At 51.6% G+C, this 26,553-nt stretch overlaps 2 protein-coding genes across 3 annotated transcripts in view; one reads left to right on the forward strand and one right to left on the reverse strand.

Annotated features, from left to right (window-relative positions):
- VSIR (V-set immunoregulatory receptor) overlaps nucleotides 1-12,693 on the reverse strand; it is a 26,690-nt gene extending 13,997 nt beyond the window's left edge. Inside the window, exons 1-3 of the mRNA XM_019953711.2 lie at nucleotides 12,473-12,693; nucleotides 1,069-1,494; nucleotides 186-242 (exon numbers count right to left, since the gene is read on the reverse strand). Of these exons, the coding sequence (XP_019809270.2) occupies nucleotides 186-242; nucleotides 1,069-1,494; nucleotides 12,473-12,554 (565 nt within the window). The 5' untranslated portion in view covers nucleotides 12,555-12,693. The remainder of the gene's footprint in view (nucleotides 1-185; nucleotides 243-1,068; nucleotides 1,495-12,472) is intronic.
- Nucleotides 1-26,553, forward strand: part of LOC109553683 (cadherin-23) — a 77,656-nt gene that overhangs the window by 21,819 nt on the left and 29,284 nt on the right. For both annotated transcript variants that reach the window (XM_019953706.2, XM_019953707.2), the window contains exons 2-4: nucleotides 17,057-17,278; nucleotides 17,538-17,657; nucleotides 18,287-18,467. In XM_019953706.2, the coding sequence (XP_019809265.2) occupies nucleotides 17,057-17,278; nucleotides 17,538-17,657; nucleotides 18,287-18,467 (523 nt within the window). The remainder of the gene's footprint in view (nucleotides 1-17,056; nucleotides 17,279-17,537; nucleotides 17,658-18,286; nucleotides 18,468-26,553) is intronic.

The following is a 26,553-nucleotide window of genomic DNA, read 5'->3' on the forward strand; positions in this document are numbered from 1 at the left end:
TCTGGGGCCTGCAGCCCAATGGCTCAGGTGAAGGAGGAAGCAAAAGAGAGGAGCAGCAGCAAAAGAGGAGGAATGGGGTTCTGTGGGCTTGGGGTGATGAGGTCAGAGTTCAGAATGAGGTCTGGGTCCAGGGTGAGGACAGAGAAGAACAGAGAATCCAGAGGAGCCAAGAGGTGGTTCCTTACTTTCACTCTCGTTGGAAGAGGGTGGGTACGCGATGCACTTAGATAGTGTTTCTTTGCCTGTGGGAGCAGAGAGAAGGGTCATTAAGTGGGTTTCAGACCCTGGCGGCCAGGAAGACTTGTTCAGGCTGGTATGCCCTGCTCCTATCACAGATACCTTTGCTCATGTCCCCTTGGCAATGCTGGCCCAGCTACACACACACACACACACACACACATACACACACACTCACACGGAGGCATATTTTCACTGCACAGCCAGGCAAGCCCTGCCCATCGCCATGACACCCCCATGGGTGTGTGGCTACCTGCCCACACCTCTATCTAGTCTACTGCCCCTTGTCATCTCATCTACACACACACACACACACACACACACTCCTAACTCACAGTGCAGGTCATATATCATAGCCCTGGAATTGTCGTGAGCAGACACACTCCCAGCCCAGGTTCATATGCTTAGTCACTCAGTCGTGTCCTACACTTTGCAACCCCATGGACTGTAGCCCGCCAGGCTCCTCTATCCATAGGATCTCCCAGGCAAGAATACTGCAGTGGGTTCCCATTTCCTTCTCCACTAGTCCCTATACTCTCTCCCATTAAAAAACCCCACTGTCATAAACAGAGCCCTGTATGCCCTTCCTCTCCATCACACCCAGCGACCCAGAAAGAGGTGTTCACAGCTCCACATCCTCACATCCCATCCACCACCCCTGGAGTGCCAGCCATACAGAATCAAACAGCCCCCAGCACAGTGTCACACCACCAGGCACACAGCGCCACCCCCCACCAGTCACTCAGTCCTCTGCTCATCCTCCCAGACAAGCTCAGACACCATCCCCACAGTGACAGCCGCCCCTGGCCGCCCCACAGAGGAGGGGCTCACCTCTCTGCACCTGCAGCTCCATGGCTCCGAAGAGCCGCTGCTCCGAGTGGTGGTGCCTGATCTCCACCACCAGGCAGCAGTAGAGGCCGCCGTCCAGCAGCGTCAGGTTGCGCATGGTGATGGTGAAGTTGCCGTGGTGGTCGGAGGCCGACTCCAGCCCGTAGCGCTGGGCCAGATCCTGGCTGGTGTTGGCCTGGTGGCTACTGTGGTGCAGGTGGAGGTCCTGGAACGTGAGGTTGCGGATGGGCCGGCGCTCTGAGCAGACCTGCACCTCGCCCCGTGAGCTGCGGTACCAGGTCTTGTAGAAGGTCACGTCGTGCCCTTTGGCCAGGGGGCCCAAGAGCCTGCAGGTGAGGGTGACGTTCTGCCCCTCGGGACACACGTACAGGGAGTAGGGCGTGGCAATCTTGAACGCTGTCACCAGGTCTGCTCAGAGAGACGAGAGCCTGTCACCCACCTGAGCCGGCAACACTCCCAGTACCCACCCGAGTAGGGAAGAACCTTGGCCTGGGGCTTCAAAGATATGGGTTCCCCAGCCACAAGCTCAGGGCCAGTCAGCTGACCTCCCCAAGCCTCAGCTTCTTCTTTTGCTCATGAACCCGGCTCCCTCCAGGCTGTGTGGGAGGAGCCACAGGAGCCTCCCCAGGTAAAGCTGGATGAGGCATAGGCGAGACACCAGGCAGGCAGCAGGGCGGGCCGGGCCTGCGGTGTCCCTATCCCAGGGACATGTGCGCTCACCCCAGCTCCTGTCCCTTCACTGCAGGCACCATGGCTCTGCCCAGACCTGGCCCCTGGCACTTGCAGTTCCTGTGCTCAGCACATCAGGTGGGAGAAGCAGAAGGCAGTTTGGGAACAGCAGCCCCTTACCCTGGACCACCCCTCTGGGGGCCATCGGCATCTATTGCCACTCCTGGGGCCAGCCTGCCCCGCACCCCCCTCATCAGCGAGCACTGACGCAGCATCTGCCCGTGTGAGGCCTGTGCCAGGGGCTCTATCTCACCTGGATGCTGAAGACAGAGCCTCCCTTGGGAGCTTATGGCCTAGCTGGGTAGACAAGTCCTACATCCTGACAAAGTAACCCCACAGGACAAAGGGCAAAGCCGCGCCAGCCTCGGGGCACTTGAAGGAAAGAGGATGTGACCTTCCTGGGGATAGTCAGGAGACTTCTTAAAGGAAGGAGAGTCTTTGGGGTTGATGGACAGACAGGAGCCCAGCACATGGAAGGCGGTAAAGCAGGAATACCCAAGGTGTCTCAGGGGCAAGGACAGGTGTGAAGAGAAGGTCATCTCATCCAGGCGCCTGCCTGCCACCCGGTCTTCTTAGACACGTTTTTCTCATTCATTTTGCTTCAATAAGCAAATGAAGCCATCCCCTGGTCCTCTTTAGACCCTGCCCCCATCTCCCAGCATGTAACCATGTTGACCTCCCAAAGCACTGGCCCTTTAACAGAAAATTCTGTCTAGCTGTGAGCCACAGTTTCCTCGTGTGTGCAGTGAGGAAAATATTAGCTACAGTGGGGTTGTGAGAGGACAGAAAGAGGAGAACACACTACGTGAGCTCTCGTGCCCTCTGCAGACATTGGAGCGATAGCTGTAGTTACTAGACATTAGCGATGTTTTCATTTCATTTTGCATCTCGGGGTGGTTGTGGGCCGACAGGGAAGGAGGGTTTGGAAATATGTACAGGATCCAAATGGATATGCCCCTTCCATTGCCATTGCCTGAACCCGAGATAATAATGCCGCTTCTTTCCAGACGCCCCTTCCCTGTTTTACAGCCTGTCTCCCTACCCCTACCCAGAGGAGCTGAAAGCCTGGCCCAGTCAGGAGAGAGGCAGCCGCTGGAGCTTTGGAATTGGCTCAGCCTGCAAAGGAGTCCAATAGCTAAGAGTTACATGGACTCTGAGCCTCAGATGCCTCGCTGTAAAACACAGAAGTGGAACAGCTCCCTGCCAGAGTTGAGGCAAAACTACAGATAATTTACGTGAAATGCTCTGAAAGTTGGAGCTTGATTCCTGGGAGCTAGATAGGTCTCTAAGTCATTTCTGCAATTCAAAAGACATTTCTTAGGAGTGAAAATAGAACAGAGAAGCCTGCTTTGAATTCTTTCTCACCAAAGTGTGAATGACTGGTAACAGCTGTGGCCCAATCTTGGCATGCTTGCATATTTCAAGCAGAGTGTGAGGAGGCAGCAAAGACATTTCCCCCAAAGAATATGGCTGCAAGGGTGGAGTTTTAAGCCCCAGAGGGTAAAAAGGACAGATACGCACCAGAGCCTCCCAGTCCCGGCACCTGCGTGTGAGAGGGAGCCATTTCTAGGAATCCCAGATTTTTGGAAAGTCATTGCCGAGGTGAGCAAAGACTTCAGAGCTTTAGTTCAGAACTTTAGTCAAGATGCTCATCTCCTTTTCAGGGAGAAATATAGATGTCAAGAAAGGGAAAGTGGTTTGCCTGAAGTTCTGGAGGGTATAAACTCAAAACCTGAAGCATGGGTTCTTCAGGTAAAGAAGGATCTAGTTAGGACTAGAAGAATAATAAATAGGATGGGCATGGCCAACAACCCAGTAAGGCAGGTGTTATTTTTATTCCTGTCTCACCAATGAGGAAACTGAGGCACAGAGATGTGAAATAACTCACTGAAGTTCACAGAGAAAATACCAGAGTCAGAATTAAACCCAAGCACTTAGACCCTGTACTAAAAGAAAAAACTTCAGAATTTGGCAGCCCACAGGCCATATTCAGCCTTCAAATATATTTTACTTGAACCTCAAAGTATTTTACTTTTTTTTTTTTTTGAGATTGCCAAATTTTACAGACCAAGAATTTGATACGAAAATTCTGACTTCCAGCTTCTCTTTGAAAATCAGAACATTAACACTAAACCCAGCTTTCCAGATGGTGGTAAAGAATCTGTCCGCTAATGCAGGAGACACAAGAGACCTGGGCTTGATCCCTGGGTCAGGAAGATCCCCTGGAGTAGGAAATGGCAACCCGCTTTAGTACTCTTGCCCGGAAAATTCCACAAACAGAGGAGCATAGTGGGCTACAGTCCATGGGGGTCGCAAAGAGCTGGACACAGCTGAGCGCAAGCACACACAGCTTTCCTATGAGGCACTTGTCAACTGGAACTGAGAGTAGCAGCCTCCTCTTCCCACGGGGCATTGGTGTTCTAGCTGGCCGCAGTCTCCACCTCTCCCCAATGTTTCCCCCCAGTCTGCTTCACTCTCTTGCCATCAGTGTCCCATGGACATTTGAGTTTCTGGTCCGTGAGTGGGCTCCTTGGTGTCTAACCAGGGAGGCATTCCACTCCCCAAGCCACTGTCCTACAGATATAACAGTCAGGCTCAGAGAGAAAGTGATCCACCCAAGGCCCCCAGCGGAAACCAAGCTACTGAATTATGGCTGTGCCAATAAATGAAAGTGGGAAGTAGTCACAGAAAGGGCCCTCTGAGGAAGAATATAGACCCGCCCAGAGAGTGGGCCTGGATTAGCTCTGCCCTGTGCTCCCCCTTTTCCCCAGCTGGCCATGTGACAGCTCCCACCAGCACTTCTCCCAACTGATACCCCATTTTCCCTTTCCCCAACATTATCTTTAGCCCTAAAACTACCCCCAAGGGTGTGAGCCGAATCCAGATCCAGCAGTACTGGCAGAAGCATGCACACCTTGGGGGCTAGGGGGAGGCTGGCTCAGTGGATGGGGTGAGTGGAGGCCAGGGCCACAGGTCTGGGTGAGTGGAAGCAGAAGCAAGAAGTGAGCACAGAGCCGAGCAGGGTGGGGACTATCAAGTGGACAGAGGTGTGGATGGGGTGGGGCGAGTATGTAGGCAAGATGAGGCTAGCTTGTGAACAGGATAGGTGTCCGTGAGCACAGGGTGATGGGGCAGGGTGGGAGCAAGCAGCAGGGCCTCCAATGGGGCACCAGCCCACAGCTTCCCTGGTCCAAGCAATGGTGTTAGGGACCACAGAATTCCCCAGAAAAGCAGTGGGGAAGGGCTTTTCAGCCCAAGAGGCAGTTTCTTTGCAGACTCACAGGGGAACACAGAACTGGGGTTCAGAGACAGAGCTGGGGAGGGTCATTGCTCAATTCCTAACACCCCAAGCACCCCAGAAGGCCCTCTTCCCCTTTTAGAAAAAGGAGAAGCTACACTGGGCTTTAGGTTTGGGTGTGGGAGAGAGTATTCAGTTCCAGCAAACGCACTGGATCGGTGGGCCAGATGTTCACAGGACTTGTCCTGGGGGAGAGAAAACATCTTGTTTGTTGTGTTTGAGACTCCAACCAGGATAAGGCCAGGGGCAGCCTGTCCTTAGGTGGACTCTCAAGGGCACGGTGTTAGGGAAAACTACACACGTGCCCCCTGCCTTCCACGACTGCACATACACATGTGTGTTATCAGGGGCTATAAATAGCCCAGCTGGAATTATAATTATTTGGCCAGAGGATGTTGCTTATTGTAAGGAGCAGATCCTTTTGGACACCTGGGGCATTGTCGGAGACTAGGGAGGAAGGCCCCTGGCTCCAGGGTGGCCGAGAGCATGTGGAACAGGAAAAGGCCCCAGGCCCAAGGCTGAACCTGTGCCTGGGTGGGAACCATCCATCATTGTGCTGTTTTTAGGGCCCAGCCCCACCCCCACCCTGCTGCTGGGTGAGTTTTCAGAAGCACCTGCAGGAAGAATGCTGTGACTCTGGGGTAATTTTAGGTCTAGGATTAAAACACTAGCCTGGGTGGGCAGATCCCTGGGCCCCAGTCCCCACTTAGCCATGCCCTTACTGTGTGCCTTGGGCAGGTCCCATCCTTCTCTGGGCCTCCCTTTCTTTATCCTATCTTGAGAGACTCTCCACATTCCTAGCCACCTTCCAATTCTGAAACCCTGTGACAGGTGAGCAAGGCTGTCTTTCTTCAGGGCAGAGAAGGGTGACAAGAATGGGCAACAATATGAAGATGATCACAGGCATTTATGAGCACTTCTTACATGTTAGGACTTGCTGAGCACTTCACACTCATTTAATTCTCATAACCTCTGATGTAGGTCTTATTATGCCCATTTTAAAGAAGAAGAAATAGAACCAGAGAGGTGAAGCGATTTGCCCAAGGCCACACAGCCCTACGTGGCTGAGCAGAGGCCCACACCTTGGACAAGACAATGCTGCAGACAGGAAGAGCCCTCCACCCCTCCAGCGGGTGGGGCTAACACTTCATCCTCTAGCTACTCAGAGTGAACTGACTGACCTCCAGTTGACTTCTGCGCTCTCCACGTAATCATCCTTGCTCTGCCTCAGACCCAAAGCAAAAACATCATTCTTTCATTCCACAAATATTTACTAAGGTCCAAACTTGAGCCAGGCCCAATGCAGAGAGGCCGTGGGGGTGCAGAGTTCCTTAAGGGACTTCCACTCAGAATTCAGTCCTGCTTCTGCCACTTTCTAGCAATGGGACCCTCAGCCACAGAGGGGCTGAGCCTCTTGTAAAAGCTTCTCTTTTAGTCTAAGGGAAAGTTCTTGTTTGGCTTCATCTCAAGATGCTAGTTTGTGTGACCCCTTTCCCCCGCAAGCAGGCACCTCGTGAAATCCTGGGGGTGTGCATGGGATGGGCGTGGGGGTGGGGGGAGGGCATGTAAACAGGCCTGTGTATTTTCTCTGACCAGGCATGAACTTAGCCCACAGTCACCAAGGCAACACCCCGGCCTTTGGAGGTGGGTCCCTGGTTCAATTAGTCAGGCCTAGAAGGCCCCACCCAAACAGCTAGACTCTGTCTCGCTGCTAGGGGTTGTAAGTAAACAGTTACTCGTGGCCTGCTATTGCTGGCCCTGTGCTAGATGCAAAAGGCCAGGTCCTCACCCTCACAGCGGACCCCACATGGACCCTGCCAGGGCAGTCCATGAGGGTGTAAGGAAAGGCCAGGCTCTGTCTTTATCAAGATGCAGAGCACAGAGGGCAACAGAGGTAAGGACCAATCAGGACTGGTCCTGATTCCAGCGCTAAGCTCCAGGAAGTAGCTCCAGGGCAAGGGGCTGAGGCCCCAAAGCTGGCAGGTCCGCCCGTGGGCCTCTGTAGCTGGTGAGGACAAAGGGCATCTCAGATGTGTTTATTGATACCTCCTCCTGCAGGAAATGTCCATTCACATCAGACCAAGGAGTCTAGGAAGGGGAAGCCAGGCTCTATGGGAGGAAGTGGCACTTCCAGCACCTTGGGAAAGCATCGTGCCTCTGGGGCTGGAGGCTGCTGGCCAGCACACCTCCCCGGGGAGAGGCTGGGGCTGGCCAGAGCTGCGCCAGTGACCACTCCTCTGGATGGCTCCTTCCTCAGCTCTCCCAGGCCTTCCCTGAGGACGGCTCTGTGTAGCCCAGATTGCCAGCTCCAGCCAGCTCCCCTCAAGATCCTGTGGCTTGAGGACGTCCTAAGGTTCAGATTGATATCTCTTTGTGCCCGCCCCTCAGTGCAGGAGGCTTGGTGGTAATGGCAGCCGCAGGTGCTTACTCTGTACCAGGCATCATTCTAATCACTTCTACATTGATTCCCTTATTGAGTCCCCACTCCCTGTGAGGCAGGACTGTGACCATCTCCACTTTACCGACGAGGAAACTGAAGCACAGAGAGGCTAAGTAACTTGTACAGAGTTTCACAAATAGTACTTGGTGGTGCCAGGATTTGAGGCCAGGTCATCTGGCTCCTGAGGTCTGCAGTGTAGAAGTAGCCAAGGATTAACCAGGGTCCCCGCCTCCTTCCTACAGATGTACAGTGTGACCTGGCCAATGGGGCTGCCAGCTCCCTCTCCCATTCTCCCCCACTGGTTGTTGGGACAGCCAGCCAGTCCCAGCATGAGGAGAGGACCCAGCTAGAGCCACTGTATTTATCTGGAGAAGGCAATGGGGGGGTGGGAGAATTGGGGTCTGGAAGAAGCCCAGATAGCCCTGCTGACCCTGTTCTGTCCTCTTAGGATGGGAAACTGCCCTCCTTCCCTTCTTCCAGGAGAGCTAAAGTGCCCCCTGTCACCAGCTGCCACTCTGCACAGTGGAGAGGAGCTGATGGCATCTGTAGCATAAGTAGTTTTACTTTCAGTTTGATGTCATTAAATAACATTGAATCACATAGAGAGAAGGCTATTCCCTTTTCAATTCTCTTTCAGTCCTGATTACATCAAAGAGAAAGTCCTAGTTTGATGCCAGTGTATCTTCAAAACATCTCTATTATATGCTAAACTCGTCATCTTTTTTTTTTCTTGCAAGGTACAGCAGGCTTGGAGCCTTCTCCAGGCTATAGTTTCCAATCAGAATTTACCATATTTGGTTTTCCTATTATGCACTTTTATGATTTTGTTCTATTTATGGCAAGTGACACTGGCTTTCCATTTATGGCAAGTGATATACAGTTTCCTTTTAAAATCTATTTACCTAAGTAAAAGAAATGAGTAGATTTTTTAAAGTACATATGGTAATAGGCAGACACTGTAGAAATCCCCAAGGTGGTGAAGAAATGGACTGAAGGTCAGGAAACACCATCATGGAATTACCCTTCAGAAGCATGTCTTCAGCCTTGCTGAGACCCTGTTACCCAGCCTGCTCAGGGCTCAGATAAAGAGGGAGTGTGTGTTTGTGGTCCCATAGTAAGTGAACAGCAGAGGCAGGACTTGACCCCCTGGTCCCCATGAGAAGTAAGATCCTACATAGAAGGGCTAAGAGACTAGGCTGGCTTGCCAAGGAGCAGAGCAGCTTCATTACTGAATTATTGGTGTGCACAAAGGTGGCCATTGTTTTTCTCTCTGGGGGTGGTCAGCCAAAGTAAAATAGGCTGAATATTAAGCTCAGTTATAAGAAAAGACCCTAAGAAGACAAGCAAACCCTGGCTTGCCTTGAAATTGCAGAGTCCCCATTTCCAGGGAACCTTAAGAGGAGCCTCTACAGGCACCTGCATGGGCATTTCAGACTCAAAGTGCATAGAGGTGGCACAAAGGGCTGGGCTCAGCACCCCACACCTCCAGGATTCTAGAGAGCCCTGCCCCAGGGAAGCCAGTCAGTGCCTTCCCATGCTCTGGGCACTCCGTTGGACAGCAAGAGAGCTAAGGAGCTTAGCTAAGAGCCAAGGCAGCAAGGAGCTAAGACAGTAAGCCAGTGGCATGTGGTCGTCAAAAGCCAGGAGACAGAATCATACCACATAACCAGAAGCAAGTGCCAGGTGCTATATTGTGTGTGTACCCTTCGCCACAGCCTCTGGGGCAGGCACTGCCATCGTGCCTCTTGGAGAGATGATAGAACCTGCTCAGCCATGCTGAGCAGCGCGTAAAATCACAGAGCAGTACAGGGTCATCTTGAGAGGCGAATGGAGGGCTCATTGCCTCCCCGAGCTGGACTGTTAATTAACGGGTTGTACAGGAAACCCTGGCAGGCAGGGCACACGACTCCCAAGTCCCTAGCTTCGCCATTCTCACACACGGTGGCATCAGGAAGGCCCCCAGCACTGCTACTGAGGGTCCCCAGGGTCTATCAGAAGCTGTCCCGGTGCTCCCTGGTCCCCCTCCCCTGGTAAGGCCAGACTGCTCCTGGATGAACAGCTGGCTTAAAACCTGGAGCCTCAAACTCAGTCTTTGGGACTTGGTCAGTGCTGGTTGAGGGGTCACTGCCAGTATACTCGATGGGCACTGAGGACCCCTTCCTTCCTCTCTTCTTTCTCTCAGTCTGCTTGGCCCTAAGCCCCTCTGTGTGTGTTGCATATAGGGAGGTGACCCCTCAGCAGTGTACCTCCCACTGGGGTCACCCTGACCCTGGAGGTCAGACCCAAGCAGGGAACCTTTGGGAGAAAAAGAGAGCAACCAGCCCAGCCAGGGACTCCCCAGTATAGCTGGGGACCCCTGCCATTAGGTAGAGGCTCCCTTGTACCCATGGGCTGACCTCAAGGCTGCTTCTCTCCACCCCAGGGCTTCTGGGCAGAGGATCGTGGATTTCCTAAGACTAGTCCTTGCTGTGTCAGAGGCTTGCACCATTGGGTTACTCAACAAGGGCCTGCAACACTGCTTACAGGGGAGGATGGGCTCCTCCCTCCCCAGTGCACCTCCATGGACTAGTCCCAGAGTTGGAGACTCCTGGGTCAGCCTGTGAGGTCATGGCAAGGTCAATAACTTCCATAGGCATGCCAAAGGGGAAGAAGCGGCTCTGCCATCCTTGGAGTCTTCTGGGTTCTGGCCTCCTAGGTACCTCCCTCCACCCATCGCACCCTGAGTCAGGTCCAGGAAAGGGGTATCTGCAACTCTCCCTGTGCTCCTGAGCATCAGGCTCACCACCACCATTCCCCACGGTGCTGGCCCAGCCCCAGGAGTGGGCTCCTGAGCATCAGGCTCACCACCACCATTCCCCATGGTGCTGGGGAGTGGGCTCCTATGCATCAGGCTCACCTCCACCATTCCCCACGGTGCTGGCCCAGCCCCAGGAGTAGGCTCCTGAGCATCAGGCTCACCACCACCATTCCCCACGGTGCTGGCCCAGCCCCAAGAGCTAGAGAACAGGTCTGCACCAGCCACCCCATCTCACCTTCCCGAAGCATCAATCCTACCCAGTGCAACCCAGCCCCTCAGCGGGCTGGTAAGCAGGTCTTTTCAGTTCACAGACCCTCTGGACCATGCCTGCAATTAGGCCTGCCCATCTCTTAGCCCCCTTGTTGCGCACTCTACTAGGCAGCAGCATGAATACTCATTAGCACACCCATATTACAGTTAGGAATACTGAGTCCCAGACTAGTTCAAAACTAAGAGAATTCTCGTGACTCCTTTCAGTGGAAAACTGCTTCAAACCCTAATTATCCCCCTGAGCTGGGCCCAGGAAGAGATGGAGTACCAAGCTCTCTCTGGGAAGTCTCCGGGCTGTGTAGACAACACGAAGCGAGGGGCTCCAAGCCTCCGTGCTGCTGGCTGCTCTGCGAGCCAGTGCCCTGTGCCCTATTCCTCTGGAACTCAGTTTCCCAAACTGGGGCTGCTGAAAGAGAGCAGCCCAGCCAGAGGAGGACCCAGGGTAGGGGTAAGAGAACTGAAGTGCCTCTCAGGGACACTTGGAGAGGCTAGGACAGGGCAGGGCTCTGTAGCCAGCGGGCTGCCGGCCTTCCTGCCTGCCACCATCCCCTGCTCCTCTGGGAAACCATGTCTGCCACAAGCCATGGCCTTGGTGCCGAGACTGCTCCCCCGCCCGCTTTGACTCTTCCTGGGGAGCACCCAGGGCTTAGGCAGCCGTGTCTGCGGGGTGGGCTCCCTCCTCCTCATAGGAGGCCAGGCCAGCCTCCCAGTGCTGAGATGACATGAGCTGCCTGCAGGCTCCCCAGTTTCTGAGGTGTTTTCCAGGTTCTCTCAGGCTCCTCCTCTTGCTCTTACCCTCTCGTCCGCTCCCTCCCCTTCTTCCGACTCGCCCACTGGGTCCGGTGCCAAGCTCCCCACCTCCCTCCTGCATCCCTCTGACTCCCTGCATGACTCACACTTTCCCTCCTCCTTCCCAGGGAAAAAGTTTAAAAGTTGAGTTCCATAGGCTGCCTGCCGGTCCCCTCCTCCCTCACGATCCAACTGCCCCAATCCTAGACAGACAAGAAGTGTCGCCCAGACTGTGGGTGCCAGGACCTCCTTTGCCCCCCCAACTCAAGGAGCCCCTGTGTCCTGACCAGGATACCACTTAGAACTGTGAAAGTCTGCACTTCGGAAGAGGAAAGTGACACCTCCCCGTGTATGGCTTCTGTGTTTGAGCTAAGGAAACTGAGACCCGAAAGATGCTATAAGTTATCTAAGGACCTAGAAGGGGCTCATAACTGAGCTGGGAAATGCCCCCATGTTCTCCCCAGCGCATGCCCTACATCAGTCCCCCCTGGGGGCAGCTTTGCTAGGATGCCGGGAATCAGCCCGCCACTCAGCACTCGTACCCTCAGAGGGGTGTGCATGTCCAGCAGTAGACCAGTGTCCACACTGGCCAGTGCCCACCAAGGCTCAACTGTGAGTGTCCCCAGGGTGTAGGACAGTGGTGTGAGTATACAACTCCCCTACCGTGTGAGATCCTGGAGCCCTAAGGCGGGGCAGGGAGATGCTGCAGGTGTCAAATGCCAGGGGCATTCACTAGAACACACTGGGTTGTCTCCACTGCGTCCACCTCCTGTTCGGCAGAAGGTGCTCCTGCCCTGGGCTCTCTGGGCTGGGAAGGCTTGGACAGGCAGCCGCTTAGGCAGCTGTCAGCAAACAGATGTGCCTATCACCCAGCCAGGACACTTGGCAGAGAGCTGCTGCCCGCTGCCAAGTAGTCCTAGCAGTCTCTCTGCCGTGGGGTGGGGGGTAGGTCACAGGGGGCTGAAGGGGACTCCCAGGGCACCCCCGTCTGACCTGTGATCCCTACCCTGCCCGCTGTGTTCTCCCGGTGCTCCTCCCCCGCACCCAGGCTCGCCGACCTTACCTCGGGAGGCAGCCAGGAAGAAGGCGAGGAGCACAGGCCTCCAGCGCCGGCTGCCAGCCTCCGGGACTGGGGGAAAACCCATGTCGCCGTCGGGCAGAGCTGCGTCTGGCGCAGCCGGGCCAGAGCGGAGCCCAGGGGCACGCAGAGGGTACTCCTGGTTCGCAGCGAGCGGACGGGACGCGGCCGGCGGGGAAACCTCCTGGCGAGTGAGTGTCGAGCAAGTGAGCGCAGACGGCCGCCCGCTCCAGGGGCCCCACAGCACCCCCGGGCGGCCATGGAGGGCACTGCCTCTCCAAGGCTCCATGGGAGGGACTTCCCACTGTCCCGCACGGCCTGGCCCTGTAAGGTGGGGGAGCCAGGCAGTATCCCAGAGAGTCAGCAGCGCAGCTTGATCGCTGGTTTCACGCCTTTTCTTCTCTCCTCTATTCCTGTTTGCAGAGGATAAGTATTGGTGCAAAGCCTGAGAAGTACATCTACGTCTAACTTAGCATCATCATCACAGATTGTATCAGCCCTCACCCACCAGCAGGGGCTTGTACCGATCACCCTCCAACCCAGCCCAGGTCCTGATATGTAGTAGGCACTCCCAGTAGTGGAATGGATGGATGGAATCTAACTTTTGTAAAGAGCTGGGTGAGTTGGAGCAGGCTCAACTGTAGATTCCAGAGCCTGCAACACTCTTGTGAACATGTACACATGCACACAGGTGCAGGCTTGGCACACCCGTACACTGGGACACGTGTGTGAGGTGTGTGTGTGCACACGCACACAACATTGGGTAGTGTGTCCCATAGAAAATCACCACCACTCCTCTGGCCCAGGCCCCAGCATCACCTTGCAGCCTCTCTTACTCCCTGTACCCAGATGTCTGCAGGACGCTCTCACACATGCCCACCTCTAGCCCTCTCCTCTTGCACCACACCCAGTACTGGCACTCCTGGCAATGTCTCTCTCCTTTCTTCCAAGTTCTTCTTATCGCTCAGGGCTCGACTCAGGCTCTTTCCCTTTACAAAGCCCCCTGAATCTCCCCTGAAGGTTTCTGTCCAGTCTACACCCCCTTTGTCTACCACACCAAGCCTGGGGTTACCAAACAGCTGGTCTTCCCCCCAGGCTCATTTGCCCTCCTGGGCTAGACTATGAGCTTTTGGGAACCAGGGTCTGTCTCTGATGTTTCCGAGTCCCTGGCACAAAACTGGGCATAGGGGAGATGTTTGATACACACTTCTCTGAATGGGTAAGTTGATGTGTAAGTGAGTAGTGATTTCCCAAATAGAAGTGGAGATGACAATGGTAAGGGCCAGGGATCAGGGGAGAGGGAGAGCCCAGCACTGTACTCTGTTTACCCCAGCCTAAGTGAAGCTTCCAAAGGCTTTGCTGACCCGTTAAGGGTCTTGAGCTCACAAGCAACACCCAGGCTGAAAGACAAAGTACAGCCGGAGTCCGTGTGGGTCAGGAGTCAGGGTGGTGAGACTCAAGGAAAGCCAAGAACTCTGGGTGTCCCATGGGTGGACTGATCCAAGTCAGAGATTCTCTGAATGCTTCCAGCCCTCACTCACAGGGTAGGGAAAGCTGCAACAGAGGAAGGGTGGGCATCATGCTATTACTATGTGAACTGGCATAGGCCTAGTCTTCCTGAAGCCAGGGACTCCCCCTGGGATGGGAGTCCCAGTGATTTCCAGGACATAATCCAAGTTCTTGGTCACAGTCCTGATCTTGTGACCCTGCTTTAGGGGACAGCCTGGGCCCTTCTTCCTGGCAGAGTGTGAGTTCTTCCACCCAGAGAAGTTACAAAGCCAACTGAAACCAGGTGTGTACCAGGTACTCTTCCCACCCTGGCCATCGTCCGGTGGAAGTGAGGTGGGGTCACTGTAGGGTGAGACCCTAGAGCACCTGCTCTCCCTCCCCTCATCCCTTCCTGGCTTGGCCTGGCCCTGACCACCCTTGAAACCAGACTCCCTCTGCCCCAGGGCCTAGAAGGTGGGTGTGAGGAGGCTGGGATTGGGGGAGAGGAGCAACTGCTCTGCCAACCCCTTACCCAGAAGGCGAGAACACCTGAGCTGGGCCCAGTCCCTCTGCCCTCCACTTACTTCCTCCCCACCATACTCCCCCCACCCCCGTGAGCCTCCTAGGTTTGCATCAGGGTGAGACACAGAGGCATTGCCCAAGGTGTGGGCATGGTCCAGAAACCTCAAGCACTGTTTCTGCAGTATCAGGGCTGAGAGGGCCATCGGGGCACCAACTTCCTCCTCACACTAGAGGCCAGGGGAAGTCAGACCCACCTCCCCATCCCAAGCTCCGACCTGGTCTTAGAGAGAAGGGGTACCATAGAGGAGCTCTATTAGAGCCCCCTCTCACTCAGTCCTGCACTGGTTAGACCCACTTCCAGGAGTCTGGGAAAATGGGAAATGTCAGTACCACCACCCTTTTGGTGAGGCTGAGAGTGGCGCTGGCATGTCTTGCTGGCAGAAGGGGCTCAGAAGGATACAGTGCTGGGCTCCTCGCTGGTGGTAAGCGCTCACAGCTGCATCTGTGTGCAGAGCCACAGATGAACACAGTGTCCTTCCTTGACATCTTTACTCAAAGATTTGGGCCCTCCACCACCATTTTTAATGGAAACTAACAAACACCTTATGGGGAAAAAAGTGTGAAACTTACATGAGCTTTCAATAGGAGAGATTTCAAAGATATTTCATTCTTGGGATAAATGTTTCAGGGGTGTTCCCCAATTCAGTGCAAGTCCCCTCTCCACTCTGGTGGGAAAGTCTGAGAAATGTAAAAACAATGCATTTTCCTTCACTGTGTGATTGTAATTTTTATGAAGAGTCATTGAGACTCTAAGACCCAAAAGAGTATCTCCCTGATGGAGCAGGGGTTCAGACTGATGGTGGCAGATCAGCTCCTCAGAATGTCTGAACCAGAAGGGATGTTAAAGAACAAGTCGGGTCCTTCACTGACAAAAAAGTCCAGAAAGGATCTCTGTGACATGTCCAAGGTCACTGAGCCCCATCTCCAGGTTTCCAACACTACCTGCTTTGAAAACAGTTCTAGCAACCACCTAACATACCCCACCCAACCCCTGCCAAGATCCAGAGCTGTAGCTGTCCCTGCTGCCCCAGGGGCAGTGAAGTCTTCCTGGGTGCCGGTCTCCTGTCCATCTGTCTGTCCTTCCACAGGTGATTCCAGAACCAACTCAACCCCCAATAAAGGTGCACATGAGTTGTCTATATCCAGCTTTTTGCACTACCTGCTTTTGGTTCCTTTCCCTTGACAATTGCCTGGTCACATTCTCTCTACCCAGATGTTTTGAAAGTGGTTATAACCTTATTATTGTATTTTATTAGTCACTACTTGTAGTTTGTATGAGTCAGGGTACTGGAAGGAAACAGATGGCACACTCAGAAAGGGCTCAACTGAAGAGAACTTAATGGAGGGATTGTGATTGTTTACAGAGGGCTGGTAAAGCACCCGTAGACTAAAAACTGCAGGAAGCCATTTCCACCCATGGGTGCAGAAGGCAAGAGGGGGATGAGGTAATTAGAGCCCAGTGAGGGCCAGAGCCATGAAAGAGGGGCCACCCAGCAGAACCACTGCCTCTGGCAGAAGAGGGCAGCAAAGAAAAGGGAGTAGAAACACCCCACCCCCTCTCCATCTTCTGCCTGGACCTGCCATGGGCCAAACCATGTGGAAGCCAAATGGCAAGGGAGCCCAGGGAAGGCGGTCCGCAGAGGACCTGCTCCCAGGTGGAGAAGCAGAAAAGGGAGGAGGGAAGCCGAGGGACAGAGAATACCAGCACGTGGCTAATTTCTTTCTTCCACTAATCGCTTCTGCTTGTGAAGTGCCACATCAACCACTTCTCAATGGTTCTTGGGTGCTGCTTGCTGAGTTTTGATTGGCTAAGTATTACCTGTGGTCTGATTGGACCAAACATCCATCAAAAATGGCCAGTCACTGGAGAGTACAGTGTGAAATTGTTCTTGCACTGAAGTCATATGCTGTTAGCTTTATTTTTCACAACTCTACAAATTCTGTCCATGGAACTGCCCCAAACCCAAGGTCCGGCCTCTCAAAAGTGCTGAAAATAGGTATTTCTTCCACTGACCTGAACAGTGGGTGAAGTTTAAAATGCATGGGCTGTGCACATTACTTTCTTGCCTTTTGTGATCTAGAAGGAGGTCCAGGGTAAGTAAGGCCCTGGCCCAGTCAAAGCTATGGGCTGGAGGCACTTATTGGGGTTCATCTCATGTGCCAGTGTTAATCACTAGATCAGTGTTCTGACAAGGATCCTGAGGCTGCATCTGGCCTCAGCAGTGCAATGGTTGATTAGTGATGTCTGCCACTGACATGGACATAAAGGTGATGGTGCAAGCGCCATCTTGGACCAAAGGAGTTACCTAGCTTGGCTCTCAGTGGAGCCTCTGTGATTTCCTCTATCAGCCCGTGACTTCACTCACTCTCATCCTTCTCTCTCTACCTCACCATGTTGGATCACATTGAGTAAGTTCACCCTAGGAACACGTCCAGCTAGCTCCACCTCAAACCCCCCAGCCAGCTGACCGAGGAAGCTAATCACGCTCTTCTCCACAGGCCACCACCCACGTGTATGTGACCATCGTGGATGAGAACGATAATGCGCCCGTGTTCCAGCAGCCCCACTACGAGATCTTACTGGATGAGGGCCCGGACACAATCAACACCAGCCTCATCACCATCCGGGCCCTGGATCTAGATGAAGGACCCAACGGCACAGTGACCTATGCCATCGTGGCAGGCAACATCATCAGCACCTTTCGTATCAACAGACACACGGTCAGCAGCTGGTGGAGGGGCCCGAGAAGAGGGTCAGCTGGCTAAAGGGACTGGAGGGAAGTTAGCGACATTGTGGGGGCAGAGCAAAGATGGAGTCCAGGAGGAGAACAGGATGGCAGCATGTGCGGGAAGATGAAAAGGCTGGGATAACGGGCTCCTTATCACGGCCAGGGTGTCAGGGCCTACCTCCCAGAGTGGTCAGAGGGTACCCCAGACCCATGACCCATTGACCACCATTGTCCTTCTGCACATCCCACAGGGCATCATCCGTGCTGCCAAGGAGCTGGACTATGAGATCAGCCACGGCCGCTACACCCTGATTGTCACCGCAACGGACCAGTGCCCACTCCTGTCACATCGCCTCACTTCTACCACCACGGTGGGTGGATGGGTGGGTGGCACACGGCCCCAGCTCGGACAGCTCCATGGGGAAACAGGGTAGGGAAAGACTATTCAGGAGAAACACCTCAATCCACAAGCCCTGTCCTGGTCTCTGCAACTCACCCAAATTTGCACTATGACTTTGAGATTACTGCACCTCCATGTGGCTGCAGCTGTGAGACAGATGAGTATGCCTGCCTTTCTCCCCTTCATGGGGAGAGCACAGACTCTGGTCAAGCCAGCAGGGGTTCATGTTCCTGGTCTTCTATCTCCTCTGTGACTCTGGGCAAGTCACTTAACCTCTCTGAGCTTCACTTTCCTCCTCTGTAAATGGGGGATAATACACATTGTTTCAGAGTATGGGAGCAGAAAATAAGACCAGATAAAATGACCATAGTACAGCAATAAGTAGAAGTTCATAGCATTATTATTCATAATATTATTCTGCCCATAGAAAGACTTTGAGAATAACAATAATTTATCTACATGTATAGCTTCAAAGACCCTCCCACACCCATCAAGCAGTATGATCCTCACATAAGCCTGGGAAGCGGAATTGTCAGGTCCAGTTTACAGATAACAGGGCTGGCTGGGATCCGTCCTGACTAAGCTCGCCCATCGTCTCAGGTGCTTGTGAATGTGAATGACATCAACGACAACGCGCCCACCTTCCCCAGAGACTACGAGGGGCCGTTTGATGTCACTGAGGGCCAGCCAGGACCCAGAGTGTGGACCTTCCTAGCCCATGACCAGGACTCAGGCCCCAATGGGCAGGTGGAGTACAGCATCGTGGATGGAGACCCCCTGGGTGAGTGGGCCTGAGCTTGGTGATGAGGGTGGCATGACCCAGTGGGCCTCTCCCTGACCCCACTCAGGAATTGGATGAGAAAGGTCTTTCTAAGTGCTAATGGTAGTTTACCCCGGAATTGTGTGATCTTGCACTCTCTGGGCCTCAGTTTCCCCATCCATAAGATAATGAAAATAAACTCATCCCAGGAATATGGTGAGAACACCCTGAAATCTGGGAGTAGAGGCTGGTAGCCTTGGAAGGTCACAGTCTCCTTTGAGAATCTGATAGAAAACACCCTGGGTCATCCCCAGAGTAAAGGCTCCAGGGAAGAGGAAAGAAGGAAAGACAAGCATGCTTGCCCCAGACCTTCAGGACCCCCCAAATGCACACCTGAGGGAGCACCCAGACTTCTCTGCACACCTCATCGTCCTCCCTTAATGGCCTGCACAGCTGCCTTGGCTGATCCCCTCAGTTGAAGAGCAGTGTTTGCCTGGCCAGAGCAGTTTCTCAAGATAGTTTTTACTCACGCTTGTGGAGTAGGAATCCCAAACTCAAGGCCTACTGGGGCAGTGCAGGGAGCATACATGGGGGGAAAGGTCTGGGCTAGAGAATAGGGCGCCAGGGGGCTGTGGCAGCCAATGGGGTCAGACTGATGCAGACCCAGGGGTGAGGACTTCCCGTTTTTATAAAGAAATGATGGAAATCCAAATCATTGTGAAACATCCTAATTTTTAATTGATTGCTCAGTAAATATTATTGACCATATTTGCTGATCACATTCCAGACGCTGAGTATACAGAATGGTTAAAAAAAAAAAAATCAGACACAAATCCCTACCTTTATAGAACATGTGTTCTGGTTGGAAGATACAGGCCATGAACATAACTGATTAAGTAGATGACTTTGTCTATTGGGAGGTGCTAAGAAGGCAATGGCACCCCACTCCAGTACTCTTGCCTGGAAGGTCCATGGATGGAGGAGCCTGGTGGGCTGCAGTCCATGGAGTCGCTGAGAGTCGGGCACGACTGTGCGACTTCACTTTCACTTTTCACTTTCATGCATTGGAGAAGGAAATGGCAACCCACTCCAGTGTTCTTGCCTGGAGAATCCCAGGGACAGGGAAGCCTGGTGGGCTGCCGTCTGTGGGGTCACACAGAGTCAGATACGACTGAAGCGACTTAGCAGCAGCAGAGGGAAGTGCTATGGAGAAACATAAAGCCAGGAGAATGGGGAGTGCCAGGGTAACGGCTGCAGTTTTAGAACGCTCAAGGAAGACCTGTGCAAGGAGGTGACATGTGAGCAAAGACCTGAAGGAGGTGATGAATGGGTCATGTGGATATCCAGGGAAGAGCATGGTAGACAGAGAGAGCAGCAAGTGTAAAGGCTCTCAGGTTGGAGTGTGCCTGGCTTATTCACAGAGGAGCAAAAAGGCCCAGTGACGGGCATGAAGCCAACAAGGGAAAGAGTAGGAAGAGATGAGATCAGAGAGGTAACAGAGCCAGATGTTGTTGGGTCCTGCAGGCCATTGTGAAGACATGTCGCCTTCTCCAAGTGACGTGGGAAGCATAAGAGAGCTTTGAGCACCAGAGGGATATGATTTGACCTGAATTTCAACAGGAGCACTCCAGTTCCTGAGCTCAGAACAGAGAATAGAGGTTAAGGAATGACTGATACGAGCCCCTTGCAGTCACTCGGGCTAGAGATGCGAAGCTAAAACCAGGGAGGCGGCTTTGGAGATGGTGAGAACTCTAGTGTATTTCAGACAGCCAACAGGATGTGAGATGTAACTCACAGTTGACACTAAGATTGGGGCCTGAGCAACTGTGCTATTAGCAGATGGGAAGACTGCAGGAGGAGTAGGAAAAGTGGGTTGGGGGAATGGGAAAGGTGAGGTTAGGTTTGAGATGTCAGATTGTCATTCGGTTGCTAAGTCATGTCTGACTTTGTGACCCCATGGACTGCACCACAACAGGCTTCCCTGTCCTTCACCATCTCCTGGAGTTTGCTAAAACTCATGTCTATCGAGTCAGTGATGCCATCCAACCATCTCATCCTCTGTCGCCCCCTTCTCCTCCTACCCTCAGTCTTTCCCAGTATGAGGGCGTTTTCCACTGAGTTGGCTCTTTGCATCAAGTGGCCAAAGTATTGGAGCTTCAGCATTAGTCCTTCCAATGAATATTCAGGGTTAATTTCCTTTAGGATTGACTGGTTTGATCTCCTTGCTGTCCAAGGGACTCTCAAGAGTCTTCTCCAGCACCACAGTTTGAAAGCGTCATTTCTTTGTTGCTCAGCCTTCTTTATGGTCCAACTCTCACACCTGCACGTAACTACTGGAAAAACCACAGCTTTGAGTATTCGGACCTTTGTCAGCAAAGTGGTATCTATGCTTCTGAATACGCTGTCTAGGTTTCTCATTTCCTTGCCCTTTCTTCCAAGGAGCAAGCGTCTTTTAATTTCATGTCTGCAGTCACTGTCCACAGTGATCTTGGAGCCCAAGAAAATAAAGTTTCTCACTGTTTCTATTGTTTCCCCACCTGTTTGCCATGAAGTGATGGGCCTGGATACCATGATCTTAGTTTTCTGAATGCTGAGTTTTAAGTCAGCTTTTTCACTCTCTTCTTTCACCTTCATCAAGAAGTTCTTTAGTTCCTCTTCACCTTCTTCCATTAAAGTAGTATCATCTGCATATCTGAGGTTGTCGATATTTCCTCCAGCAATCTTAATTACAGCTTGTGATCCATCCAGGCTGGCATTTCGCATGATGTAGTCTGCATATAAGTCTGCATATAAGCAGGGTGACAGTATACAGCCTTGACATACTCCTTTCCCAATTTTGAATCAGTCCACTGTTCCATGTCCAGTTCTAACTGTTGCTTCTTGTCCTGCATACAGGTTTCTCAGGAGACAGGTAAGGTGGTCTGGTATTCCCATCTCTTTAAGAATTTTTCATAGTTTGTTGTGGTCCAGACAATCAAAGGCTTTAGCCTTTTTCTGGAATTTTCTTGCTTTTTCTATGATCCAGTGGATGTTGTCAATTTGATACCTGGTTCCTCTGCCTTTCTAAATCCAGCCTGTATATCTGGAAGTTCTCAGATCACATACTGCTGAAGCCTAGCTTGAAAGATTTTGAGCATAATCTTCCTAGCATGTGAAATAAGTACAATTGTACAATAATTGGAACATTCTTTGGCATTGCATTTCTTTGGGATTACAATGAAAACTGATCTTTTCCAGTCCTGTGGCCACTAATGAGCTTTCCAAATTTGCTGGCACATTGAGTACAGCACTTTCACAGCATCATCTTTCAGGATTTGAAATAGCTCCACTGGAATTCCATCACCTCCACTAGCTTTGCTCATAGTGATGCTTCCTAAGGCCCACTTGACTTCACATTCCAGGATGTCTGGCTCTAGGTGAGTGATCACACCATCGTGATTATCTGGGTCGTGAAGATCTTTTTTGTACAGTTCTTCTGTGTATTCTTGCAACCTCTTCTTAATATCTTCTGCTTCTGTTAGGTCCATACCATTTCTGATGAGCCCATCTTTGGATGAAATGTTCCCTTGGTATCTCTAATTTTCTTGAAGAGATGTCTTGTCTTTCCCATTCTATTGTTTTCCTCTCTTTTTTTGTATTAATGGCTGAGGAAGGCTTTCTTATCTCTCCTTGCTGTTCTTTGGAACTCTGCATTCAGATGCTTATATCTTTCCTTGTCTCCTTTGCTTTTCGCTTCTCTTCTTTTCACAGCTATTTGTAAGGCCTCTTCAGACAGCCATTTTGCTTTTTTGCATTTCTCTTTCTTGGGGATGGTCTTGATCCCTGTCTCCTGTACAATGTCATGAACCTCCGTCCATAGTTCATCAGGCACTCTGTCTATCAGATCTAGTCCCTTAAATCTATTTCTCACTTCCACTGTATAATCATAAGGGATTTGATTTAGGTCATACCTGAATGGTCTAGTGGTTTCCCCACTTTCTTCAATTTAAGTCTGAATTTGGCAATAAGGAGTTCATGATCTGAGCCATAGTCAGCTCCCGGTCTTGTTTTTGCTGACTGTATAGAGCTTCTCCATCTTTGGCTGCATAGAATATAATCAGTCTGATTTCAGTGTTGACCATCTGGTGATGTCCATGTGTAGAGTCTTCTCTTGTGTTGTTGGAAGAGGGTGTTTGCTATGACCGGTGCGTTCTCTTGGCAGAACTCTATTAGCCTTTGCCCTGCTTCATTCTGTACTCCAAGGCCAAATTTGCCTTGGTTTTACTCCAGGTGTTTCTTGACTTCCTACTTTTGCATTCTAGTCCCCTATAATGAAAAGGATATCTTTTTTGGGTGTTAGTTCTAAAAGGTCTTATAAGTCTTCATAGAACTGTTCCACTTCAGCTTCTTCAGCATTACTGGTCAGGGCATAGACTTCAGTTACCATAATATTGTATGATTTGCCTTGGAAACGAACAGAGATCATTCTGTCGTTTTTGAGACTGCATCCAAGTACTGCATTTCAGACTCTTTTGTTGACCATGATGGCTACTCCATTTCTTCTAAGGGATTCCTGCCCACAATAGTAGATATAATGGTCATCTGAGTTAAATTCACCCATTCCAGTCCATCTTAGTTCACTGATTCCTAGAATGTCAACTTTCACTCTTGCCATCTCCTGTTTGACCTCTTCCAATTTGCCTTGATTCATGGACCTAACATTCCAGGTTCCTATGCAATATTGTTCTTTACAGCATCGGACCTTGCTTCTATCACCAGTCACATCCACAACTGGGTGTTGTTTTTGCTTTGGCTCCATCCCTTCATTCTTTCTCGAGTTATTTCTCCACTGAGCTCCAGTAGCATAATTGGCACCTACCAACCTGGGGAGTTCATCTCTCAGTGTCCTATCTTTTTGCCTTTTCATACTGTTCATGGGGTTCTCCAGGCAAGAATGCTGAAGTGGTTTGCCATTCCCTTCTCCAGTGGACCACATTCTGTCAGACCTCTCCACCATGACCCGTCCATCGTGGGTGGCCCCACACAGCATGGCTTGGTTTCATTGAGTTAGACAAGGCTGCGGTCCGTGTGATCAGATTGGCTAGTTGTGATTGTGGTTTCAGTGTGTCTGCCTCTGACGCCCTCTCAGCGCCCACCGTCTTACTTGGGTTTCTCTTACCTTTACGTGCAAATGGAATTCCAGCTGAGCTATTTCCAATCCTAAAAGATGATGCTGTGAAAATGCTGCCCACAATATGTCAGCAAATTTGGAAAACTCAGCAGTGGCCCCAGGACTGGAAGAGGTCAGTTTTCATTCTAATCCCAAAGAAAGGCAATGCCAAAGAATGCTCAAACTACCACACAATTGCACTCATCTCACACGCTAGTAAAGTAATGCTCAAAATTCTCCAAGCCAGGCTTCCACAATACGTGAACCGTGAACTTCCAGATGTTCAAGCTGGTTTTAGAAAAGGCAGAGGAACCAGAGATCAAACTGCCAACATTTGCTGGATCATGGAAAAAGCAAGAGAGTTCCAGAAAAACATCTATTTCTCCTTTATTGACTATGCCAAAAGTCATATTCCATGAACTCATTTGAAAAGACCCTGAATCTGGGAAAGATTGAGGGCAGGAGGAAAAGGGAATGACAGAGGATGAGATGGCTGGATGGCATCACCAACTCAGTGGACATGTATTTGGGTAAATTCCGGGAGTCTGTGATGGACAGGGAGGCCTGGTGTGCTGCGGTTCATGCAGTTGCAAAGAGTCAGGCATGACTGAGCAACTGAACTGAACTGGTTCAGTTTTTTGTGTATTCTTGCCATCTCTTCTTAATCTCTTCTGCTTCTGTTAGGTCCTTGCCATTTCTGTCCTTTATTGTGCGCATCTTTGCATGAAGTGTTCCCTTAGTATCTCCAGTTTTCTTGAAGAAATCTCTAGTCTTTCCTGTTCTGTTGTTTTCCTCCATTTCTCTTCATTATTCACTTAAGAAGGCTTTCTATCTCTCCTTGATATTCTCTGGGAATCTGCCTTCAGTTGGGTGTATCTTTCCCTTTCTCCTTTGCCTTTCACTTCTCTTCTTTTCTCAGCTATTTGTAAGGCCTCCTCACACAACCTCTTTGCCTTCTTGCATTTCTTGTTCTTGGGGATGGATTTGGCTACCACCCCCGTACAGTGTCATGAACCTCCATCCATAGTTCTTCAGGCACTCTGTCTACCAGATCTAATCCCTTGAATCTATTTGTCACCTCCACTGTAAAATCATGAGGGATTTGATTTAGATCATACCTGAATGGCCTCGAGGTTTTCCCTATTTTTTTCAAATTGAACCTGAATTTCGCAATAAGGAGCTGATGATCTGAGCCACAGTCAGCTCCAGGTCTTTTTTTTGCTAACTCTGTAGAGCTTCTCCATCTTTGGCTGCAAAGAATACAATCAATCTGATTTCGGTATTGACCATCTGGTGATGTCCATGTGTAGAGTCTTCTCTTATGTTGTTGGAAGAGGGTTTTTTTGCTATAACCAGTGTGTTCTTTTGGCAAAACTCTGTTAACCTTTGCCCTGCTTCGTTTTGTACTCTAAGGCCAAACTTGCCTGTTACTCCAGGTATGTCTTGACTTCCTACTTTTGCATTCCAGTCCCCTATGATGAAAAGGGCATCCTTTTTTGGTGTTAGTTCTAGAAGGTCTTGTAGGTCTTCACAGAACAGTTCAACTTCATCTTCTTTGGTGTTAGTGGTTAGGGCATAGACTTGGATTTCTGTGATACTGAATGGTTTGCTTTGGAAACAAACTGAGATCATTCTGTTGTTTTTGAGATTGCCTACAAGTACTAAATTTCAGACTCTTGTTGACTCTGAGGGCTACTCCATTTCTTCTAAAGGATTCTTGCCCACAGTAGCAGATATAATGTCAGATAGGGCTTGGGTATACAAACCAGGAGTTCAGGAGAGAAGTCTGCTGTTGAGAGAGGTATTTGGGAGTAGTCACCCCAGAGATATATGAAGGCATGAGATGAGAGGAGTGCATTGAGCTGGCTGACAGAGGAGAATAGAGCCTGGGATGAATTTTCAATTAAGAGACTATAAAAGCAAATCTACTTCTGTAAGGCCAGACTTGGAGCCCCTGCTGTCCAGAGCTTGGGATGGGTCACTCTGTTCTGATATGTCACTCTGTCATGTCCCAAAAAGTCCTTTCTCTGGCCAAGCACTCTGTGCCTTCCTGCTTTGCAGCCAGCAGAGCCTGGGCCTTTCTCTGCTATTGTCACACACAGAGGTGCTGTCACTTAACAGGAGTCCTGCTCCTGTTCAGGAGGCTGCCAGAGCCTGCTTGACAGGTGGGTGTTGGGTGGGCAGCTGTGCCCCCTCCCAGACAGGGGCCCTCTCTGCACCTGCCTCTAGGGTGCAGGACTCACACACATGGCCAGCAAACTGTTCCCTGGCACCGGCCTTTGCAGTCCTGTGCAGAGCCTGCTGGGTTAGATGTACACGTGACTGGGGCCAGCCCAGGAACTTGGGGCCTCATGGAGGCAGGCCAAGAGTAGACATTCAGAGCCCAAGGATAACCTGGCGGGGGTGGGGGGGGCTGGTCACTGAACAGAGCCCCCACTCCAGAGGAGATGAGCAGAGGCTGGGAGGGGTGGGGAGGCTGACAGTGCCCTGCTGGAGCAGCTGGCACAGGTCACAACATCCCCTCCCCATCTCTCTCCTCAGCTCTGGGTTCACTGACACCATGTTGGTAAATCAGGGGGTGGGGTGCTATTTTCCGCAGAAAGCTGGTTTAGCGACACTGTGGGTAAAGGGATGCTCTCCAGGCCACCAAGCCTCAAGGTCACCTTCCCACCACTGCAGTCTGAGCATGGAGGGGGCTCCTGCTGGGGGGAGACTGGAGCCCCACTAAGCTGCAAGGAGACACGTGGTCAAAGAGCACTTGGGAAACAGGCCATATCGCTTGTGCCTCTGCCACCAGCCCCAGCCTTCTCAGAACCTACATCCTACCCCTTGTGGTAGGTCCACTCCTGGGACCCCTTTCGTACATCTTCATCTTCTGTGTAAGCCCCCAGCTTCTTCACAGGGCTGCCTGGGCTCCCTTTCAGGGTTCCCCTAATGATATAAAGAGCTGCGGTGGGT

This window comes from Bos indicus, chromosome 28 (genome assembly GCF_029378745.1).
Source record: "Bos indicus isolate NIAB-ARS_2022 breed Sahiwal x Tharparkar chromosome 28, NIAB-ARS_B.indTharparkar_mat_pri_1.0, whole genome shotgun sequence".
Lineage (NCBI taxonomy): Eukaryota > Metazoa > Chordata > Mammalia > Artiodactyla > Bovidae > Bos > Bos indicus.